The sequence below is a fragment of the Zeus faber genome (genome assembly GCF_960531495.2).
Source record: "Zeus faber genome assembly, chromosome: 16".
Taxonomy (NCBI): domain Eukaryota; kingdom Metazoa; phylum Chordata; class Actinopteri; order Zeiformes; family Zeidae; genus Zeus; species Zeus faber.
Genome location: NC_137202.1, coordinates 27,070,669 through 27,095,931, shown reverse-complemented (window position 1 = coordinate 27,095,931; position 25,263 = coordinate 27,070,669). Strand labels below are relative to the sequence as shown.

The following is a 25,263-nucleotide window of genomic DNA, read 5'->3' as shown; positions in this document are numbered from 1 at the left end:
GAATGGCTTTGAATGCTATGTCAGGGCCATCCCTGATTCACATGATACCCCTCCGCCCGTCCCCAGAGTCAGTACACTGCCTCACAATGGGCCTCTGTCATGAACAATGCAGCGCACAGATTTGTGCTTAAATCGGGCGAAGTGCGGTTTTAGAAAAAATGTCATAATATTTCGTACTTGAATTTGTTCCTACTTTAAAATACAATTTTCAACTTTCTGGTACCATGCGTTAGTCCTGGAAAAATGATACTGATAACTGATGAGGACTTTAACTACATGTAAGTGAGATATTAGAACCACAGTTAGTAAAAACAATAGTAAATATTTAATATTACACAATAATAATATAAAAAAAAAGATTTACTCCCAATAATAATCCAGCACGTATTTATTATAGTGTGTGTGTGTGTGTGTGTGTGTGTGTGTGTGTGTGTGTGTGTGTGTGTGTGTGTGTGTGTGTGTGTGTGTGTGTGTGTGTGTGTGTGTGTGTGTGTGTGTGTGTGTGTGTGTGTGTGTGTGTTTAATTCCAGGATCCTTAAATTAACTGCAGGTGCGACATACAGTGGCACATAACGTGGGGTTAACTTTCCACAATCCGGCTATAAAGCATCATATTAATCTCCAAACAGGTTTGATAATGGATTATTTTGCCTTATGGACATATTTATGGATATTGTTATGCGGCTTCGGGGAGAGAGCGCATTCTTTTATTCTACATGTTCTTTTTTTCAGCTCAGAAAATGTCAGCACAGCCTAATTTTTCGATGGGAAGAAAAATAACCCTGAAACACATTCGCTGCAAGCGGCTGTTTGTTTGTTTCCCTGTTCCCCACGCGTCTAGCCTAATAATGTGTGTTTATAGTCACCTGACAGGAGCGCGAGAGGCACAAGTAACTCCCTGTGCCTGGTGTTTGCAGTTTTCAGCTCAGGAAATATAAAGCATTGCAGTCCCTCGCTCCTGCCTCACATTGAAGGGATATTACAGTTTTGGGGGAAATTGATTTCTGGTCTATTTTACAGATTCAGACGAGAAGGTCAATACCAATTTCATTCCTGTGTGTCCAGAACCGCAGTAGTGATGGGCCACAGGCCTACATGTAGCTCAAAGCAAGGCTGCAGAAAAATGTGGGAAAAACACCCTCCAACATCATAAACACTGAGTTATTTGTGCAATATATCTTGCATCTTTACTGCTTGTAAAAATAAACACAAAAAATCTGGCCTCATTGATCATCAGCTGTGTGCCTCTCTTGAAATTCAACTCGTATGGAATTCATATTTACACTTCATACAAACAAAATAAATTCAAACAGAACTCTGCTCATCTGGCGAAGTTGCGCCTACAGGGGTGCCACGTTAGCAAGGCGAGCCAATCATTTTGTTTTCATTGTTTCATTAGATCTTCACATTTGAAAATAATAAAATAAAAATGTCCTCTCGAAAGTAATTAAAATAATCTTTTAAAATTTAAAATTTTCAATTCTAAAACCTGACAGTCCTCACCGAATTCAGCCTTTCGTAAGTTCTAGAGAAAGCTCTTTTTGTGTCGGAGGTTTTGTATTTTGCCCATGATGGTGACTTTCTATTTATTTGAGGGAAAATATTTCAGAAAAGCTCTTTTACAATTTTACGAATTCAGTCAAATCACAGTTCACAAAAAAACAGCTAAACAATAGCTTACAGTGGAGGTTTGTTCTGCAACATATAACTTGAGTTCAGACCTCACTGTACTTTAGAAATCTTTCAAACGGTACAGTGATACTTGTTGATCTATTTGGTAGTTTTTTGTGTTCAGTAGTCTGCTTGTATGAGGTATATGTCATCTGCTTGCGGACAGCAACATGGCATCTAATTACAATTTATTTAAAATAATTTCCAAACTTGACAATGAGAAGTTGAATAGCCGGTGGAATTGAGTGATACAATTTCCCCTGTTTGTTGCAGTGTTTTAACTAATGCGTCAAAGCGACGGTTTTAAGCTGTGTGTGTGTGTGTGTGTGTGTGTGTGTGTGTGTGTGTGTGTGTGTGTGTGTGTGTGTGTGTGTGTGTGTGTGTGTGTGTGTGTGTGTGTGTGTGTGTGTGTGTGTGTGTGTGTGTGCAGCGCTGAGGCTGTGACGCTGAACGACTGCCTGCAGCTGTCTTACTTGCCGTCCAAGAGGAACCACATGCTGCTGTTGTACCCCAGGGAGATCCTCATCCTGGACCTGGAGCTCAGTCAGACCGTGGGCGTGGTCGCCATCGAGCGCTCCGGAGTGCCTTTCACTCAGGTAGGACTGTGGGCAATCTCTCTCTCACACAGGCACGGCAACACACCTACCCACACACACCCACAGTTTTATTTTTTGATGATAGCCTTAACTACCTGGTGGCATGGCTAAATCAGAGTTTACAGTCTTCATATTTGTTGTGATGAGTATCACAGCCCTTGAGGAAATCAAATTCCTTCTGGGATGAATTTTAAGTGATTGTTGACTCACAAACAGCCTTTACGTCCCTTTTGTTTGACATATGATACCGCCGGTACAATTGTGTTTACTTTCTCCAGGGTATCCGCGGGCCATTTAAATCGTCTGAAAGTATAAAATTAATTCAGCCGAAAAGGCTTTAAATTCAATACTTTTACGGGTATTAAATTAGTTGCTTCTGATAAAAACAGAATTTGCATTTGTGTATTAATCCAGAATAGCGACGTTAAAGATGCTGCCAGTCTGCTTGGGGGGGTATACAGTTTGAGTGCATTTTAGCTTCAGAACTAACTGGAATTTGGTTGTATTTTCTTTGCTTGCTTAACTTCGTGAAGCCCCTGGAAAGTCAATACCTATCCTTTTGCTTAATATAACAAATGTTCGGTGGACAGATTGTTCTTATTTAAGTTGAATTCCATTTTATTCATTTTTTTTTTATATGGTACAGGAGTTCTTTTATATGTATATACACATGCGTGTGTGTGTGTGTGTGTGTGTGTGTGTGTGTGTGTGTGTGTGTGTGTGTGTGTGTGTGTGTGTGTGTGTGTGTGTGTGTGTGTGTAAATATATATATATATATATATATAGTAATTGATTCAAAATTGTGTTTGTGTACATTATGTTTGTTTTGTCATGTATGTCATTGCTGAATTTCCCTTTGGGGATTAATAAAGTACCTTTATCTTATCTTAAAAATGCTCATACAAAATTGGTCACATATCTTATATATATATCTTAAATTATATCTTTATTTATATAATATTGCAAAAATAAGTGGAAAGTTGAATTCAAATTGCATCTATGATATCCAAGTCAAGTGTGTGTCCGCCGAAAAAGTTTAGTAATAATAACATCAGAATTTACTCACGTCAGGATATTACACAAATGTTAAAGGTAGGTTTACTATTTTCCACCCAAATGTTGGTTAAAATGTTCCTTCCCATCATTTATAACGTTTCATAGCACTTTCTTGCTTAACGCACACCTGGCCTTTCTCGGCTGATATGCGGAAGTTCAGTAAGCCAGTCAGTCAGCAGCCGTGAGGCCGCTAACAAACTCCTCCAGCAAACTGAAACTCAAACGTCAAGGCAGCAGAAGTGTCTCTGATTACGCCACCACTCATTCCCACATTCGACCATGGCCTCTCTGATCCTCTGAAAAAACAGGTGAGCCGTATTGAGACTCTTATTGATTTGGCCACTCGAGTGGATAACTTGCTGCGTGGGAGACGGAGGGATCGCCGCTCCACCGCCACTCCCATTACCGAGCCCATAGCTGCAACCCCCTTTTGTCACCAGACAAGAGCTCCTAAGTGGTTCCAGATTTCTAAAAGCCTGTAGAGTTTCCACTTTACTGTGGAGAACCTGGGCCCTTCAGATCGTCCTGTCCAGCCCTAATCCTGTCCAGAAATGGGACAACTGCAACCGATGAATTAATGCAGCCTTGCAATTTTGATCTTGCAACACAAGAGCTAAAATCCATTTATTCCTTTAAGTGGAATTTGAAAAAAAATTCATGGGAAACCTCACGACCTCTCACAACACACTAGTGTGCAGAGTGGATGAAAAACACTATTAGTTAACTCCATTATATCCTATGATGTACTGCCACCAGTGCTTGATATAGCCCTATATCAGGGGTCGGCACTCCGCGGCTCTGGAGCCGCATGCGGCTCTTTCATCCCTCTGCTGTGGCTCCCTGTGGCTTTCAGAAAATAATGTGAATCAATAATGGCTATTTAATTTAAATAAATGTTATTCTATTTTGTCAATTTTTTCAATGTAATAGTTATGATTCTGGAGATGTAGGTGATCTTGTAACATTGTAATAAAATGTGTTTTAATATTTTGTCGATCAAAATATGCGTCGCAACTTGTATGCGTCACCTGTTGCCGACAGGCTGGTGACTTATTTTGAGCTCTCGACCCCCGGTAAGCTAACCATGGATACATCCAAAAAAGGAAAAGTTTCTGAGGAAAATAGAGCGTTTAAGTTTGTTTAATGGAATGCGGAGTGGAACCGAGACATGGGTGCCATTCCCGACACCTATTTGAACATGGAGAAGTAGGCATTTGGGGTCCTGTCCATCTTTGGATCCACATACTTGTGCGAGGAAGTGTTCTCCACCATGAACTTCATAAATAGCAAAAATTGGTCGTGACTCACTGATGACAGCTTACAGTCATGTGTGAAGCTCAAAGTTACATCATACAGCCCCGATATGGAGAAACTTTGCAGTAATGTTCAGAGGCAGGAATCGCATTAAGCAGGTGAGAGAAAGGAGCTTTTAATTTTGCTATATAGATATTTATATGGGACCCTGATGTAGTTGTGTTTTATATTCAGGTTGACGGTTGACTGCGGCACGCGACTGAGGACATAGACTTAAGTCGTGATAAAACATAAACTAAAATTTCTTTTGCCCCTTTTAAATAAAGTGATTATTCCTTTTTTTCAAATCCACAAATAAGTGAAGGATATTTCAAAGAAAAATTATACGTGCAGGTATTCATTTTATTTATTTTTATTTTTTATAGTTCAAAATTATTTAGTGTTTTGCTGTGTCAAGCACAGAAATAAAATGACAGTCTTTATCAGTTTGTTGTTCTTTTATTTCATAAATGAAACAAACTACAGTTCTTATATACATAGCATAAGTGTAATGAAACTATATATGCGGTGTTATCTTCATTATAGCGGTCAAATAGGTTTTGCAGCTCCAGGTGGGTGTTATTTGGCAGGAACTGTGCCCAAATGGCTCTTTTAATGCTGAAGGTTGCCGACCCCTGCCCTAGATGGAAGACTGCTGGTCTTCGATACCTCTCGTCTGTTTCCACACGGCCTTCTGCAACCTTTACCCACATATCCTTGGACTTCAACATTGGTCATCCCTCATCTCGGTAATACTGTCAGTAGGAGCCAGCTTGCGGGACTCCACCCACAGAAGAAGCTCTTAGGCTGAAAGCCAAACTCTTTGCTCCGGAGGTATGGTGCTTCACTAGTAGAGGTTGACTTTGGTTTGGCTTGTTGCCAAAGCCAGAGGCACTCATTGGAGCAATAGTCAGTCTTCAGGCTTTCATCCAAGTTACAAATGGAGATGGTCTATCAGGACCTGGAGACAACTCTGTAATGCTCACTTCCGCCAATTCCACCTCCTAGAGGGGTCGGATCCTATGGGCCGAGGATGCCCCCCCCATGTTGTTAATCTACAGGTATGTCCCCTTTTAGTGTCAGTTTCGGTATCAGCCACCTCTGTTCCAGGACCAGGAGTCGGATGTAGGGGTTCCATCAACGCAGAGGTTCATTTGACTCAGTCATTGACCCTGGAGAAGGGTCCGTCTGGCTCTCCAACTAGCTTCGCATCAACAACAGCTTCAGCACAGCACCTCCGTCCGGGGCAAAGAGTCTGGCTTTCCCAAAACCTTCCTCTGTGGGTGGAGTCCCACAAGCTGGCTCCTCGACATCAAACCCTTCTCAGTAGCTCTAAGTAGGGTCAACCCAGTGTTGTACCGTCTGTAGCTCCCCGATCTATGAGGATCAACCCCACGTTCCATGTCTCAAGACTGTGGTGATGAGCTCCCTGGTGTGCTGTAAGGGATTTGTCTATCCACCGCCTGGCCACCGGAAGGAGTTCTCTGGGGAATCACCAGCATTGATTGAGCTGATCATGACTTGATTGTTGTTGATTGTTCTCTTCTACAGTATATAAGCCTCTCCTTTTGTTATGAAGTTTACTCAGTCTTGACAGACCATGTCTTTTGTTCATTCTCTGGAAACCTTTGTATTATTCCAAGCTTTTACTTTTATTTTTTTAGAGTCTTGTTTTCACTATTTTTATTGTACTTTTTTGGCTCTTTGGAGTTGTTTTGAGTTCTATCAGTAAATGCTTGTGTTTTGCATTTAGCATTTTTTTACTTATTGCATTTAAGCATAGTGAGAAACCAGTGAAATAGGAAAAGTGCTCACCAAGGTTATGCTGTGAACAGCTTTAAATGACGGGAACCAACATTCCGTCATGTCATGGGTTTAATGAGAAATTTGGTGTTTTAGTTCGCAAGGCTTTTAATAGAATGCGATGACAACGATAGTGATTACAATTTCCACTATCAATCTAATGAAGAAAAAGCATTATTAAAGGCATAAAGATGACACTAGGATTAAATTATACAACATACCTGTCTACAGAACAGACACATGAACAAACACAATAGCACTCTGCTATCTTATCTGAACCGTGTCTGCATTTCAAGATCGGGTACTTCTCTCATTACTACACTGGCTTGCTTTCCCCAAAAAATCGATCATTATTTTGAAATGGATGATTCTGCCAGGAGGCCAATTCCCCCTGCCACTGATGATAAAGTTTTCTACTCTACGCCCCCCCCCTCCCAATTCCTCCCAGCCATCCTTCATCAGGGCCTGACAAGCTCCAGCTATGCTAGAAATCCCGCCAGCATTGATATCTGCTGGCTGGTCTTTGGGCTTCTCTTAGTTGTTGCGGTCTGTAGCGCTGGTGACATTTTTTAGAGTTCTGTTTTCTTCTTTGGGGAGGCTGGGCGCTAATTGGAAAACGAAGAAAGCCGTAGCGGTATTAGATTGAGGATTTGTCACGCCTCGGATCTCCTTATGTCCCCCCAGCTCCCTCTCTTGCTCTCTCGAAATCTGTTCAGAGAGAGCTCTTCAAGTGCATCCACGAGGGAGTGCTGGAGAGGACAGTTATTAGGCTGAGTGGATCTTAGTGTATTCAACTCTGCAGTGCTGTCCCAGTTGGGCTCTGAAAAGCCTTATTCAATCTAAATGTTAGACGCCTCCCTGCGTTCATTTGTGTGGCATGGTGTTGTGTTCGTTACCCCTCGGTTAATGACTGATTAAGTTGTTGATTTCTATGTGCATCGATTAACAAACGCTGCACATCTGACTTGGAAAATTCCCAATTTTCCCCGTTCCTGTACTCCCTGTTTCCCCCATTTGCATGCACACGCTTGTTTGTGAAACAACGATGCAACAGAGAAGCAGCCGTGAAGGCGGCAGACCCTCCCTGGTGTGCAGAGCAGCAGTGGAGCGGTATAATTCAGCCTCCTGTTTAGGCAACGCAACCCTCCCTAAGTGTTATAAAGCACTTGTCTTACAGCCAATTTGCATGACTGATGGTGGCACTCCAATGGAAAGTCCAGCCTTTAGTGTTGGAGTTGAGGAATGTCATTCACACATGCAATTACACTTATATGCTACTTTGTCCTACTTTGATGTTGACACTGGAAGCTAATAAGCTAGACTTGCCAAATTTCCCAGACACCCACACACACAATTTGATATGCACATTTCACCAACACTGACATTTTCACTGTACATGACATTGTGATTTACAGTGTTAGAGGAACATTGAGAAAAGCCATGAATCAACGTCAGAGCCTGTTTATCAGATAGATCAAGATCAGGAAAACGAATGGCCAACTGCCCAAAAGTTTGTCAGTGGCGCAAGTTTGGTCCTACTTTTAGAAGAAGAAGAAACAGTCTTTAATCGTCACACGACACTCCACACACATGCTTGCACACACACACATGCACATGCTTGATGGTGGCCGGTGAAATGGCTCCTCTGCTTTTGACCCATCCTGGCTTGTCCTTCCTCCGGGGGCACAGCCAGGAGCAGTGGGCAGCATACGTGGACGCGCCCGGGGACCAGGTGATAAGTGTCCATCGCTGGTCAGACGATGATGGGTGCATGTTTTTGGTGGGGTCCTTACTGACGTGAGGTGGAGGAAACCCCATGTGAACACGGGGAGAACATGCAAACTCCACACAGAAAAGCTCCTGTTTGGAAGATAACCCGCCGGAGCACGGTGCCAACAGCGCCCCAGGCGGGAATCGAACCCAGGACCTTCTTGCTGTGAGGCAGCAGTGCAATGCACTGCGCCACCGTGCCACCACAGACTTTGTTAATTTGAGAAACCCCTCCTATTGCTCCCATTGGAGTTCCCAGTTCCCAGTCCATGGCGTTCAGGCATAGACACGCATGCACATTCCAAAAGAGGAGAGATGTGGGTTGTGGACAGTGGGTCAGTCTGTAGAGTGAGTCATCGAGTAAAAGATTCCTGGTTTGATCCCCGGCTCCTGGTAAAATGCAGAGGTGTCCTCGAGCAAGTCACTTAAAGCCCTAACTGACTCTCGCATGGCTGCCTCCAACAGTTTGGTGTATGAATAAGTTGTAAGTTGCTTTGGCCAAAAGCGTTTGCTAAATTACGTCATGTAATGTGTTGGGACATGTGTCTTGTGCGTTAACAAAAATCAATCAGTTTTGTGACTAATCTTATACAGGATGAGATTAGACCATCTACAAGAAGATCCATAGTTCCTTTGTGCAGAGGCAAAAGTTCTTGTAACGTGTTTTTAGGAAACAGGGAAGAGCAATATTTTAGGTCCATCACAGCCAACAATTTGTTGAATCATCGATCAAACTTGGACTGATCTGACTGTGCCGACAAGAATATAAAATAATGCAAAAACACAATGCATTTATACAACTCGTTTCCCTGGAGTTGTAGGTCTCATAGATAGCACACATATGTCACCCACCGTAGCAAAGCCCGCATTGTCGCGCATTTCTAAATTCGCCAGGAGCAGCCAAATAAGTTGAAAAAAACTTTCTTGAAGGAAAATTCGATTTTTCCAGGTCCTTTGTGTTTTTTATCTCTCAACGTATTTTCATAACCGAGTTTGAGTTATAAATAGTAGAAAAATGTTAAACCGTGGAGTTAAATATTCCCGTTAGATGACATGGGGAAACGCAGTTTACTTACCGAGACGCTGAACACCTTCGAACACGACGATTGATGGTTTCCTTTAAAGCGAGCGTCCAGGTGAAGATCATTCCTCCATATTCCATGTGATGTGAAGTCACGAAGTGAAACCGTTTTGATAGCGTTCAACCTTGAAATCGTACTACTTTCACACACACGGCGACATGGAGGGGGAGTATACCAACGTTTACCATAAAAGAAGAAATCCTGACGTCACTGACATCACTTCTGTAAACAAGACGAAGATTCGATTTCAGTTGTCTGAAAACTTTCGTCTCCGTGCTATGGATTACGAGAAGTGGGTGGAGGAAGATCTAAATCATATCGCGGACCTTAATCTGACCAGTGCGATAGATCCAAGTCTGTTAAAGCAGCGTGTCCTGGACTTCATTTTCCGCGATGATTGTCAGTTCTCCGACAGCGTCGCTGAATCTGATATTACCCTGGACTTGGAGAACATTCCAAACAGCGGATTTCAACCTGAATGACACGATGAAGCGGGTAATATTCAAGAACCACCGGAGGAGAGCTACGATACACCACTTGTTGTTGTCCGTTTAAGTTGGTGACAGATTTTGAGATTTCCGATTTTTCCAGACTCAAAATATTGATATACTCTACATTTTGTTGTGTTGTCTGTACTTTTAAACTCCAAAATAATTCCACTTTTATAAAACAGGTATATTCTTACTGTTAAATAAAAGCTTTTTTAAAAACAAAAATAGTTGTGTGTTGTTGATACTGTTCAACGTTCCCTCAAAACACAAGAACAAAGCACTGATTGGCCCATTCAGCATTATGTTAAATAGCCACGTGGCTTTGGCAACCTCATTATCATTGTGGGAGCTGAATGAACCTGGTCTGGGTGAAACTTTGAAGGTGATTATCTCAGAAACACGGTTTGCCACACCTTTGTCATTTACAAGTCCCAGTCCTTAAAAATATTTGCTTGATTTGCACAAGTGACACCTTGTTTGGAAGCTCTGATTCTCCCCTTTCAAATTATGCGGGAAAAAAAGTCAAATGACCCTAAAGTGGGTCACATATTAAGATCTTTACTAGGGCTGCCCTGGCGAAACATTTTTCTAGTCGACTATTAGTTGTCAGTTCAAGCCATTAGTCGACTAATCGTCATGCGTTTATGATATTAATTAAATTATTTAAACATGTTTTTGGGGCATCAGCAAATGGTTTGAGTTCCAGGGCTGAGAAAGAATGTTATAACAATCATTGTTAACTTTGTGCTGCTTACAGTTAAATACAAAAGCTGATAACCAGCCAGTCTTTAAAATAAAATTTTATATACAAGCTATGTTAAACATTAGATTGGTTAAACTTATTAGACTCCATTAGTATTTTTTAATGTACACATTTACATTACATATTGGCATAATTTGCACCAAAATGTACATACGGAATATCTTTTTCCCGGTGTCGGCATCCCCTCTTTAGAGACCCCTCTTCGGCCGAATTTCGCGAGGCTACGGACTTTCTTATTGGCTGCGCCTTCCCTGTCCTGGGACGGGGATCCCGAAACGTTTAATTAAAAAAAAAAAAAAAATTGTTAGAACTTGTTTCAAGTTATGGATATTCGGCTTTCGGGTGAAATTTCAAGATAAACCTTAAATGCACAATAGTCTTTACAGGTGAACTTAATTTGACCTTCTCTAAACTTTTGAATGCACAGGTCCAACTGTTCAATGTTTCAGTACTTTTTGCACAACTTGCTGTTCTCTCACAAGGAGCTGAACGGCAAAATACACAACAGGTGTTTGATCCATGAATCAACTAATACATTTCCTGGTTCAAATAGAATTGGTATTTAAACAGTCCTCTTCATCATGCTGTTCACATTTTGACATCATGAGACCAAGACGACACCTAACAACTGATCAACAGTACCTCACCGTTGTGAGGCTTCAAACGGGATGTTCTCAGAGGAAAGTTGCCACTGAGCTTAGAGTGTCACAGAGTGTCATCAGCAGCTTGCAACAGAGATACAGAGACTGGAAGAGTCACAGAAAGGCATAGAAGTGGACGTCCTTTGGCCACATCCCACACTGATGAGCGCTTCATTGTGAACAGTGCCCTGCAGAACCGGATGGTGATGCCACTCAACTCCAGGCACATTTAACATTTACATTTAGTCATTTAGCAGACGCTTTTATCCAAAGCGACTTACAAGGGAGAATAACATTCAAGCTACATTGCGACAGAGATTAGTGTAACAACAACAACAACATTTAAGGGAGGTGAGAGGCACCAAGCGTCACGTCAGACCATTCGGAACCGTTTACATCAGCGTGGTTTGCGTGCTAGACGACCTGCAAGGGTACCTGACCACACCACCAGGCACAGGCATCATCGTCTTGCACGGGCCAGGGAGCATTTAGGCCGAACGAGGGACCAGTGGCCTCAGTGCTGTTCTCTGATGAAAGTCGATTCTCGTTGAGCAGAAATGATGACCGCCAACGATGTTGGAGATGTCAAGGAGAGCGCTATGCATCAGCCACTGTTGTCACCAGACGAGCCTTTGGTGGTGGTGGTGTTACAGTGTGGGCAGGTGTGTCCAGTCAATACAGAACTGCCCTACACTTTGTGAATGGTACAGTGACAAGCCCATACTACCTGAATAACATCATTCATCCAGTCATTGTGCCCCTGCATGAACAACACAGGCCTCATTTCATCTTCATGGAGGACAATGCTCCAGCTCATGGAGGTGGCGTCATTAGGGAACGGCTGCTGGAGACTGGGGCACCTCAAATGGAGTTGCCCACACTTTCTCCAGACCTGAATCCCATAGAAAACCTATGGGATCAGCTGAGTGGTCGTGTAGAGGCTCGTAACTCTGTGCCCCAGAACCTCAATGACCTGAGGGCCCCCTTCAAGAAGAGTGGGGGGCCAGGCCTCAGCAGACAATAAGTCAACTTGTGAACAGCATGAGACGTGGTTGTCAAGCTGTAATTGATGCTCAAGGGCACATGACAAGTTATTGAGACATTGACATTTTTTGTTGTGGTAAACCCACCACTGTTGTTGGCTTTTGTTTCAATAAATTGTTTGAGATGAGGAAATCACAATTGCATGCTTCTACTTAAATGCTCTACTTTCATGATATAATATCACTGTAGCGTGAACTTTTTACATTTTCCATAAATTTCACCCGAAAGCCAAATATCCCTAACTTTTTGTGAGTAGTGTACAAGCCCTCTAGTGTTTCATACACGGGTCCGGCCATATAGGTTTTAAGGTTAATTTTGACAAGACGCACCTCCTGAATTGGAGTTTCTTTTTTTGTTGTTTTTTTTCCTGCGACCAACCGACCAAAGAAAAACTTTTTCGACGGGATGAAAAAGAAACGGAAAAATGGCGAGTTTGATCCAAACCGCGGTGCTCGGCTGCAAAGATGAGAAACTGAAACACGTCCAGTCTCTTCAGAGACAGGTCTTTATATTTCTTAAAAATGCCACTCAAACCTTTGGCGTTAGGGATGGAGAGCGGTAACTACATGGTGTATGTCAGTTTGGGAAGTATTAAGTGCTTTGAGTGCGGTAACATCGGGCTTAAGTGCTTTTCCTGCCTGCCGGCTGCGCTGGAGCATGGAGCCAGAGAGGGAATGAGTGGACAGGGAGAGGTAGAATGGGTGGAGAAAGTTCCTTCTCCGGAGGAGGAGGAGGAGAGTGTAGGACACGTCGAAATTGATCTCACTGATTTACTAACACTGGGTTGGGTTTATTGCATCGCTTCGTCAGCGGCTCCGGAGCCTGACACATACGGATGGAGAGTCTGGTAAATGCGTTATAGAGAGTCGCATTACGCATTCACTATGCCACTGCACTACACTTGCCAGTTTACAAATGATCAGTCTTAAATAAATATAAAACTTAAAATAATTGCCAGACAGTAGTTATTTAGATTTAAAGTGAATGAAAATGAAAATTTTAATGAAAATGTAAAATTGTAAGGAAATCCTTCGGGGAACTGCGTTGCTGCTTTGCAAAATCCTGATGGGGAGCTGCTGTTTTCTTTTTATGTCTTTTACGCGAAGTAACACCAGCTCTCTGCAAACACAAATAATTTAACGTTGACTGCGTGTGGCAAGTAGCGCTGGTGTTTGTGAATTGGACTTTTTTCCAAAAACGTTAGTTTGCATAGAAAGGGGACAATTTTGAGCCAAATGTATGAATAATACCTAATTTAATTAGGTGCATGGAGACGCATTTTGCGTGGCATCACAGTTCATGGTGCATTTCACTCTTTGTGAATTAGGCACTCGCTTTTTCGGTTATTTGCGCAGCTTAAGCGGGCACAAAAGCCGCACCATCCTTTTGTGAATTTGCCCCCTCAGTATATACAGAACAAATAGTGAAAAAATAGGTAAAACAAAATTTAAGAAAAATATTTTCATAAAACTACAGTATATACACATTAAACACAAAAACAAAAAAACTTTTGTGTGTTCAGGTGATCCCATGTGCCCAGAGGGATGCCCTCTACTGTCTCCATGACAATGGCTGCATCACCCTGCGAGTGTGTCGCTCTACTACAGCTTCTGACGAGGCAGCGGGTGAGACACCTTCCACCTATGACCACAGACAGTATATGCACAGTGTGTGGTGGGCGGTGGTACTTTACCCTCTTAGTCTCTCACTAACTCTTCCATGACAGTCTGCACTATGTCCGCGATGGGTCCCTCGTTTGTTCCCTCTCTCTAAACCTTTGTTCCCACCAGACCCCGAGCAGAACATCCAGGAGCTGGTGTACGACCTGCGCTCTCAGTGCGACGCCATCCGCGTCACCAAGACGGTGCGGCCGTACCGCATGGTGATCTGCCCCGTCAACGAGAACAGCGCCGCACTGGCGGTCAGCGACGGCAGGGTCATGCTGTGGGAGCTCAAAGCCCACACGGGCCGGCCGTCGGCCAACCAGAGGTATGGAGCTGCACACTGATGGACACACTAGACTGAGGGGGGTAAATCATTTTAACTGATTTAACCTGAATCGAAACGCTATTGATGTAGCAAAACGCTATTTTCTACCATTCACTATAACTCGACCCACAATGTCTCAAAGGGCCGAGGTATCAAATGTAGAGACCAGCATTTCTATTATTCTTTGCTTTTTTTTAACCACCCCTTGTTCATTTGTGGTTTTTTTACTGATTCTCACAAGTTTACAAACAGCCCATGGGTTCAAATTGTCACATTACTCCATGGTCTGCTCATGAATATTATTTGGAGAAAGACTACTCCCCCTCAGTTCTTCAGATGATTGAGAATCTTTGTGGATGAAACTATATAAAATATATTTGCATATAAAAAAAATTGATGTATGTTTTATGATGCTTCGTTCAAGGTTTCTAGAGAGGAAAAAAGGTCAGACTCATTTATGATTTTGGTCTTTGAGAAAGTAATTTTTGCCCGCGCCTGGTTTATTGGATTGCTAGGCAACCGCATTGTAGGAAGACGTCTCAATAAAATACACAAACCCTTTTTGCTTCACCGTTGTCTGATACCTGCGACATCTTAATTCAAAATTGGAGCATTTTCAACACCAGTATTTTGACTCAAGCACGCAGGCATTCTAAGATAAGATGACACGCAAGACAAGATAAGACGTTCCATCTAAATTCCCAGCGGCGTTCTCCCTGGGGGGAGGTTTTCTTTCTCTTCTTCTTTTGTGTTTCAGTGTTTATGACTTATCTATTCCTAACCCCCACATCCTCCCTCCAGTTCGGGCTTGTCCCCGCTCTACTCCCCCGTTTCCTTCTGCGGGGCCCCGCTGGGTCATAACCAGAAGCGCGTCCAGGACCTCTCCCTCAACACCATGATCGGTACGACCGCTCACCAACACTGCCTTTTGAAAGGGCCACAAATCGTTCTCTTTTTATTTCATTTTTTATTTTTTTGTCGTTCCATTGTCCGCCTGTCACTCTCCACACGTGGTGAAGACCTTGTATTCGGGGCGCTGCGTGTTGTGTAGCGTTCTATTCAGCATGCAGGGCTGCCTTCACGTCCTTTTCATCCATTGAATAAAAGACTTTTGTGTTGCGAAGCACTCCCTAGCACATCTCATCCAGAAGATGGGAAATATAGGATAAAATTAAAGTGTGGGAGGGAGAACAGAGACACGCATCTTTTTATCCATCAGCGGGATACACACCCTGTCCCTCCTCTCCCCCAGTGAGGTTGCATCATTTACTCTCCTCCTCCTTGTTTTCCTAACTATCTCCTTCCTCCATTTCCCCCTCATCCTCTCCCTCCCCCCGGCACGGGCCCTCTACCCATGGGACTGAGAGAGGTGATGGCCCCCTGGGAAATGTTCCGTCTGTTTTTGTCAGTTTCCGTTCGCGCTCTCTCTTTCTCATACTCTGTGGGAGAAAGGATAAGATCGGACCATTGCCCGGGGGCGTTGGCTCCATCTGACAGATAGTGATGAAAGCTTTTTTCCCAGGAAGGAGAGTCGCCGCCTCCTGGTTCATAGCATTTTGGAGTATAGCTAGTTCTCTACTGGTTGGTCTTTTGAAAACAGAAGGACACACAAGGTCACCGTTAAATTCTGTCTTCACAAACAATGTTGGTACTTGCCTTTATTAAATAATACATCATATAATTTCTCCCCTTAACGACCCCCTTTATATAAAATGTGTTTCTTTTCAAACTTTTGCATGGCTACCTTCCATCCTAAACAAAGTAACATTTTCACAGAGTCCTTGAGATTACTTAAATAATGACAGCATGCGCTATCCCGATCTGGTGATCAGAGTTATTATACCAGTAATTGTTAGTGAAATGTTTAGTATGAAGTATAATGTCGCTTTTCTCTTGCCAAGAGGGCAGAAAAAAAAACAGGAATTCACAATATATACAATGATGTTTATTTTCAATTTCACGCAAAAGTTGAGTACATTATAATTTCACCTGGCCGCGCTGCCACTCAGCGCGAGATATGGGTGAGGAAGTTATAGCAACTTAAGTCGGGCTCAGACTTTTTGAGTTCTTGAGATCGGTGATGTAACCTGCCACTGACGCTCGCCGTCCGAGCTCAGCGATGCCCTGAGAGCCAGTTTGATTTCGTCCTCAACTGCTCTCTCCACCTAATTCGGTGTCTTGTCCTCATCGTTCTCTTGTCGCAAGAATGATTGCACGCACAACCAAAAACAGCAAACTTTTCTTCTTTGTACAGCCCGGCTTTCAGTGATGAATGCGTACCACGGCTGGGACTGTGACATTTATATAATTGGAAACATATTGAAAAACACACAGTAAATCTAGGGAGTGATATACTGATGGTTGTCATGTATGAGTAAAATGATTGTACTATGCACATGATTATATATTAACATTCATGAATAAAGAAATAATACAGAATGAGCTGGACACATTTAATGTGCAGCCCAGTCTCTTCGTATCTCTCGGCCTTACAGAAGATGAACTATGGGATACTTTCCGTAATTTTGCAACCCCTACTTGAGAAATAGATGTAAGGCAAGCTCAGAATTTTTACTCTTATAAAAACTGTTCATTGCTGGAATTCACAAATGATGTTATTTTGAGTTGAAAAGAGATTTTTTTCAATAGACCAAATGCCTTCAAGCATATACTGTGTGTGTGTGTGTGTGTGTGTGTGTGTGTGTGTGTGTGTGCGTGTGTGCGTGTGTGCGTGCGTGCGTGCGCGTGCGTGTGCATGTCTTTCTTTGGAGGTCTGACCAGTATCTACGAATTAACAGTATAAAATCACACATATTCGAACCCACTGCGCAGTGGCCCATTGCTAATTAACCTGGGATTTCAAACTCTGGACAAATGTTTGCCTATTTATCTTGATCTGCGATTTAAAATGTGTAATTTCCACATCTCATCTTATTACACCTTCAAAGGGCAACAACACCCATTCAGGTAGCCATTAACTTTCCATTCTAACGAGCCCCATTATGTGGTATGAAATGAACAGCAAATGGATTTCGCAGAGCACTTCCAATTATAACTTCAAAGCGGCTTCAAATCAGACGACAGGCCTGCGTTTGATGGTGGAAAACACACAGAAAAACAGGCAGTCCACATCTGAAATGTGCTGTCATTATCTGTGTGATTGCACAGGGAATGGACATCAAAAGCCATTTCATAGTAATTATTGTGGCGTACGAAGGCACTTTTCAAGGTCTTAGAAACGGGTTGTTTTGGCTTCCCCCCGGGTCATTAAAGAATTTCTGAAGTAATTATTTGTATTTATTTTAAACCTGCCTACACCCTCGAAACCACATGTTAGCTCAAATGCTCCTCATACACAAAATGTGCAATCAGGTTTGATTATACAGTGTACCAACATATGTTTCATGGATCATGACATGGCTTCTGCTTGCTCTTCTGTCTTGTTCTTCATGAAAAACCAGTTGAAAAATTGAAAACAAAACGCTTCTGTTCATTTGAAGACCCTGTAGGCTTGCCATTATAAACGTGTTACAGATTGTGTGACCTTAAGCTTTTTCGTAGTTAGTGCAAATCGCAGGCGGAGGAGCCGCTTTGTATGGTTTTGGGGTTTTTGCAGTCCAGTCTTGATGGTGGCCTTTCAGCCTTCACAATCAGGGTATAAATGCCTGCCATTTCAGCCAGACACGTGAAGGTCAATAATAGGACCGCTGGGTCCCACAGCCTCATTTTCAGTTTGGCAGTCTGGTGGACTGTTTGTGTTACGCAGGAAGCAAGAAAAGGCTTTCCAACAGGGTTGTAGAGGTCATTGTCAGTGCTTAAAGGTACACCTGTACCTCTTGGTATTCGGTGCCACTCTACAAGGAGTATTCCTACCTCCTGGGCTGCACAAGTTCTGTTTCGACAGAGTCACTGTGGCCTTGCATGCTCCTGTAGCAACAGCCATCTTGCCGAGGCCCTCACAGAGTTCTTAGGCGGCCGAGTGTGGCTTCCTCGGGGCTCTGTTGATATAAGTCATCCAGGCGCGAAAGCCCCACCTCTGGGAGTCGGGAGGAGATAAATAGAACCACAGTTAAGGTACGGTCACACAGCCGGCTCACAGTCGCTGCAATGCGACAGGCTGCAATGCATTTCAAACGGATCTGTGCTTCATCCAGCTGTAGGGGCCGGAGCTACATCCGATGATGAAGTCACTGCTTCACGGCGACAAGGAAAGTTGAGCAGATGTCCACTTTATGCAAATGAGCAGGGCTGAGCGAGAGCCAATACAGGGTAGATCAATGGAGTGATACTAAGAAAATTGACGCCCGGACCACTCATCATTGTTCATGATTAGGCTAAACTATCGATAAAGTAAGGAACGCGCCGTTTTAAGTTTCCCCAACAAGGACAATTCTTTATTTTAATGGACAAATGCCAGGACTAGTTAGGTCATTTTTTCAAGAGGTAATTTATTTTGCTAAGTAAACAGCTACACCATTAAAATTTAATAAAAAGCATGGCACCATCTCTCTATACAATATATATTCAATATCTAAAGGGAGTGAGATTTGAAATGTTTGGCACACCCGCAACAGCCAGTCGATTTTGAGCCGACAAGCCCACAAAAACGCTCCAGCCCCGCCGCTGGCAATGTGACTCTAGCATTAGATAGAGCTCTGCGCTGGCTGCTGGTCACTCAAGAGTCTTGACGAGAAGATGCTAAGGGACAATTCCTGGGTGCACATGCCTTTTACACACGTTGTACAGCCTACGCCACCCAGGTGGTTACGAGTGACTTTGTTGATATAGATACTGCTAAAGCTAAATCCAAGCTATATATATATATATATATATATATATATATATATATATATACACACACACACACACACACAAATCAACATGAACAAGCACGTCCAGTTTAGGAACCTCTGCCCCTTCCTATCTGGAGCACGCACAAAATTGACTTGCATTGGTTTTACAAATGCTCTTTTCTCTGGAACAAAATTGCGAATTTTTCATGAATGAGAATTATTGTCTGAATCTGAAGCCTTGAGGATCTGCCCCTACGCTCAATTCAAACAGAATCGAAAAGAGTCTTTGCTCTGATTGGTTTTAGTTGTACCAATTCAGAGATTTGACTATTGTGCATCTTCATCTGTTTGCGACGGCTGGAATTGTGGCGGGAGCCTGTTTCCGAGAAGCTTTCCAAGGAGGACAGGGCTTAGATGAAGGATGATTCTCCAATTTCACTTATTGAAAGTCACTCTGGAAAAAGGAATGAAATCAATGCACTGTTTAAAAAGAACACACAACCGTTTAATCATCTTTCTTTTCTGTTGAGATAGAGGAAATTTAGAATGACACGACAGTGGCACGCAAGATAAATATGGACTGAAAAGCCCGAGCAGGAGGCGGGAAGCTAGAATAAGTTCTGACAGGCCTCGTCGTCGATGACCCTGCCCCGATAGTCTGTCATCTGACTGCCAAAGCACAGACAGACAAATGCTCACTTTCAAACGTAAATGTTTTACTAACTCAAGTATATTGTGCCACTCCATCACCGCCCCAGCTCCATGTGATGACATGTGCACTGTGATTTTTCTTCTACTGCCTCGTTTGTATATTGTTGTATCAATAATTGGTTATTTGTTCTTTTCAGTTCAGTGTAATAAACTTGAAACGAGAGTAGTCCCAACTGAAATATCTCTGTGTAAAGAGACAACAAGCTCAAACAACTATTAATTTCGGCTTGTTTAATTCTATTCATCCAGGCCAGACGCTGATACCCGGCGAGGCCCCGCCTCCATCGTCCAGCCAGCAGGAAGTCCAGCTGAAGTTCCTGTTGACGGGCCTGCTCTCCGGGCTGCCACTGCCCCCCTTTGCCATCCGCATGTGCCCGCCTCTCACCACCAAGAACATCAACCACTACCAGCCCCTGCTGGCCATAGGTGTGTAGCGTCGCGGGCAGGCGTCCACATGCACTGTCACATGCGGACACACACCCGCCCACAAAAGCGTGCACAAAAAAGACGGTGTTTTTTGTTGTTTTGGTCAGAAGTGAGACAGGTTGGTTTATTTAACGTAAGAACAGCCTCCATTATTATCTCACAATCTGGTCCTCAAATGTAGGAAAACTAGAGATGAACTGTGGGGTAGATAAAACCAGATTGTGCAGATTTCTTCAGCTTGAGAAAAAGCAGGGAGTGCATGCATCGTAGACCCGTGATCACGTTGCACGTTTTAATGTGTGTAAAGAATGAGTCAAAGCCTAAGTTTTATTATCAGATATGATCACATTCTTGTGACAAGGCTAGCGACAACTACGTAATAGGCATTGAAAGAAGATATTCAATTGTTAAAAAAGAGTCAAAAATAATTATAAAACACTAGCAGCAGTTTCAGGGAACGTAAAATTGGGAATATATATAAAATGTATCCTGATGGTTGTAGACAGAGGAAGAGTATGACTGGACAATAAGAATGTAAATATTAAAGATTATAATATAAAGTGGAGGTGTGCCGATGCTTATGTATATTAGACTGGGTAATTTCTATGAATGTACAACCGACTAGAGCATATGGAGAAAGAGATATGATGGAGCTTGCAGTGATTCATCGCCCCTTGAAAAAATGGATTATTATTTTTTTAATATTCCGGTCAGAGTGTGAAGTAACTTTCAAAAAATAAAGGATGACAGGGTTTTTTTATGTTATCATTCTGCAGCCTAATCAATCTGTAATCTGTTCCGTTCAATTCTTCATAGATATTTGGGTGATTTGTTGACTATTATTGCACAAAGCTAGCTGATTCATAAAAAAATTGTCTGGTGTGATTTATGACACCTTCCCGGCACAGCGGTAAACAAATAAAATAAATTCCAAGGAGAGCACTGCCATTTAACATCTTGTAATCAACGTAATGTGGTGCTAAACGGATGATACATTTATTTAACGCTTGGCCTAGCAGTGTAGCCGTAGAAGACACAACACAAACCGTCATTTTACCACACCACATCATTTAGATTAGTCACAAATATCTTGTAAGTATTTTTAGGGTCTCTAGTCAATTTGTAATATAGTGGTAGCTTGAAGTGTAGATTTGTCTTAAAATTTTAGTCCATCTGTAAAACAACATGTAGATTGTTAGTGAAAATGACAAGTGCCACAGTGCCGTTAAACCTCAAAAACGCTTAAATCAGAGTTGTGTTTATTAGTTTGTGAAAAGTTGAACTGAAATGGACTGTTGCGCTGCCACATCTAACGACAGAATTAACTGGTGAATATTTCATAAATCCCGAAGCAGAGCGTAAAGAGGTTGACAGCCGTCTTAATTTTGGCTGCGCCTGCTCTGCGAACAGTGCAAAAGGCAACGGCTTCATCAGATAAATCTGCTTCCAACATTACTCCTCTGAGACAGCAGCTCGGCACGACGAGACAGCTGAGGAGGAATGGGAACATGGGAGGGAGATAGAGAGATGTAGAGATAATGGGTGTGAGAGAGAGAGAGAGTTAAAGTTTCATTTATTTGTTTTCAATCAGCGTAGCGATTTTTGGACAAAAGCTGTTCCCTTATCTTCCCCACAGTAATGATGCATACAATTTTTGCAAGTGTCGAATTGAATAAGAATTTCACTCTATTTGTGTGTGTTTGTTTGTATTCATATGTGTCTGTCTAAAAAAAATATATATATATATATGAAAAAGATCCATTTTAGGCTACAGCGTGCAGCTGTTCTTCCCAGAATGCGGCGATGCTTCAGTTAAGTTGTCAGGCTGAAAAATAGGCTACTTTCAGACGTAGCCTACATAAATTAATCATCCCTCAAAGATACATTTCCTACGTCAAGCACACAGACAGGCGGATAAATAACACCCTCAACTTTGTGTCCATGTATGTCTCTCGAATATCAGAGGTGGTGACGGAAATATGGAGGCCCAAGTTCACTTCTCACTAAAGTTTTTTTGACCACTTTTCCCTGCAACCATTTCGCTGAAAGCAATACTATCATCAAAAATCTGAACAGTATATACTGTATAAATGACCCATTCCTTTAAAAAGACTTTCAAACCATTTTTCCATATGTTCGGAGAGCCCTGTCATTGTTTTTTTCCGATTTGGCACGTGTAATATTTAATAAACTTTCACTAAATAGCAAACAGTGAACCAGCGGGGGCCGGGCTTCAGGGCTCCGCAACTGAGTCACGACGAGTGTCTTTCCCCTGTGTTAAACTGTGCCATAAAAATGTCTAAGATAGCCTTATATTTTTTACGGGAATGTACTAGTAACTATAAAGGAAGGAATCTGTCTGTCTGTAATTATGTATGTATGTCCTCCCATTATCTCGATAATTGTTCATCCAACTTCACACTTGGTGGGGGTTGTGCAGGGTCAAATTTGGTGAAAATTGGACCCGTGACACGTGTGATCATAAACAACACATGCCCGCTCAGCTCTGTGCAGCAGCAGGGCGGGGCTTCAGAGCTCTGCAACTGAGTCACAAAAGCGTGGCGGCCAGCAGGTTTGGCAGATCAAGCAAACGTCGTAGAAAGTCTTACATTTTGAACGGGTATGCACTTGTCCACAAAAAGAAACAAATATAGAAAGCCAAAACAAAGGGTGGTACTGCTTGTCAGCGTCAGAGGCAGCTCTGCTCCCATGGGGTTCCTTTCAAAGGAGCAGAGTAATAAAGATGTGATTCTTGACAGAAGAGGGGCAGGGCGTTACATCTGTGAGGCAACTGTTGACTTCCTCTGATTTAGCACATCCTCTGTCCTCCCGGGGAGAATTATGTACTGAGGACTGGACAGCCATACTCGACCATACCATGGAGCTTTATTGGCCACTGGCAGCTTCCAGGCATGAGGACATGGCGCTCAACGTTGGGTTTCCCACTTTCTGAATATGTTCTGAAAGTGTGACTGATGCTACAACCGCCAATATGAACACGTGGGAGGCAGTTCCTTTCATCTAACACGAGGTATAAATAAAGGAGGTAAGCCCTCTCCAAACCATCCGCCGTCCACATTGTTCCGGGATCGATGGAGAACAGCTAATGAACAACATCTTCACATCCCACCCCTGTCCTTGTCACCTTCCTGCCAAGTGGCAAGACAAACAGGATGAGGGCTCACACACACACACACACACACACACACACACACACACACACACACACACACACATCCACCCAATCATTCAGGGGCGGACTTTGCATGCCAGTAAATGACGAATGGGCAACAAACTTTACAGTTTGTGAGACAGACTGCTCATAGCATTACAAAATTATGACTGTCATTCTGCCCTCACTATCTACCTCGCGAGTTCACACATTGACAGGGATACTTGCCTATGGCCTTGGCCCGGACAATGCATTCGCAGCTGAATGCATAGCAGACAGCTACAATAACGCTGTCTCCAGATCAGCTGATCAGCGTGTCTTTCTGCTTGAGGATTTCGATAGGTGTGACGTAATTTCATTACTCCCACAGCCGGAGCAGTATGTCACATCTCCAACGTGTCCAGACAGAATGCTGGACTTCTGTTCCGGAAATATACCCGGCACATATGTCTCTAAGCCCTGCCCCCCTTGGTTTCTCTGACGACAATGCAATATTACTGCTGCCAAAATACAGAAGAAAATTTAAAACACATAAGATCCTATGAAAAACCTGACTGGGAGATGTTCTTCCAGAGAAGTGAGGGTGACCTGAACATACTCAATGACTCCATCTGCTCATACATGTCATTCTGCGCTGGCAGTCATTCTTACTAAACAGGTCAGACTCTGTCCTAATTACAAGCCCCGGGTCACCAGAGAGCTGAAACTGTCTCAACCTAAAAAAAAAAAAAAAAAAAAAAAAGGCATTTATATAGGGAGACAAACCATGTCAAAGAACTGAAAGGGTAGCTGAAGCACAAAACCAAGCTGGCCAAGCTTCGCTACAAAAATATGATGGAGAGGTTTACAAGGGGAAATGTGAGGGAGGCGTGGCAGCGTCTCGATATGATGATGATGGGCAGAGCTCAGAAACTTGCCGAGATACAGTGCCCAGACCCCGCCTGCTTCGCAGAGCAGCTGAACACCTTCTATGCAAAGTCCAACACAACTGACCAGGTGGAGGACTGGACTCCAACCAACACCAGCTACGCCTCTGCAACAATCAGTGTGGAGGAGCGGATAGTCATTTCCATTCTGTCCAAGCTACACCCGAGGAAAACTCAGGGGCCGGATACTGAAGGAGTGCGCAGCTCAGCTGGGCCATGTTGTGGCACAGCTTTTCCAGGTGTTCCTAAACGCCAGCTTTGTCCCCAGGGCATAGAATGAGACAACCCTCAATTTGTTCCCAAAAAGCCCCATGCCAAAGCTATGAATGATTTCAGGCCTGTGGCACACACCTCTCATCTTCTGCAAATGCATGGAGAGGGTGGTCACTGAGGAGCTCATCACAATGGTGGATGAGAGTCTGGACCCACTCCAGTTTGTCAACAAGCGAAACAGGGAGTTGAGGATGCCAGTCTGACTCTTCTGGATGCAGTGGCTAGGCACCTCGACTCTAACAACTCATATGTCAGGATTTTATTCATGGACTTTTCATCTGCTTTTAATACAGTAAACACACTTCTGCGCCACCTCCAAGGACTATACGACAACACAACACTGGTGTTATAGATTTTTTTTTAAAGGACAGACCCCAACATGAGTGAACTGTTTTAAATACCGGGGTCTCACAGGGCTGTCTTGTCACCCATCCTCTTCTCCATATACACAAACAAAATCACCTGCAGTAGCAACAGTCAGACTGTCAGTTTTTAAATTTGTGTTGTGTTGCAGGGGGCACTGGGCACCTGACACCCCACACCCTCTCTCTGGACCACTCAGGCTGGAGGGGCAGGTGTTGGAACAGGTCGAGATCTTTTTGTATCTGTGCACTAAGATCGACCTTCACGCAACATGCGGATGGGGTTTACAAAAAGGCCCACCAGTGCACGTTTCTCCTGAGGAGACTGAAAGGTTCTAAGACTCCATCCTTCAACACTCCTTTCAGTTACTCCCATCAGGCAGCTGCTTCAAAGCACATCT

General features: G+C 43.1%; 1 protein-coding gene across 2 annotated transcripts in view; it reads left to right on the top strand.

The window, feature by feature from the left end:
* The window catches only part of wdr11 (WD repeat domain 11), an 82,040-nt gene that overhangs the window by 17,890 nt on the left and 38,887 nt on the right, over positions 1-25,263 (top strand). For both annotated transcript variants that reach the window (XM_080017133.1, XM_080017132.1), the window contains exons 6-10: positions 2,102-2,267; positions 13,733-13,835; positions 14,001-14,199; positions 15,001-15,101; positions 19,953-20,129. In XM_080017133.1, coding sequence (XP_079873259.1) covers positions 2,102-2,267; positions 13,733-13,835; positions 14,001-14,199; positions 15,001-15,101; positions 19,953-20,129 — 746 coding nt within the window. The remainder of the gene's footprint in view (positions 1-2,101; positions 2,268-13,732; positions 13,836-14,000; positions 14,200-15,000; positions 15,102-19,952; positions 20,130-25,263) is intronic.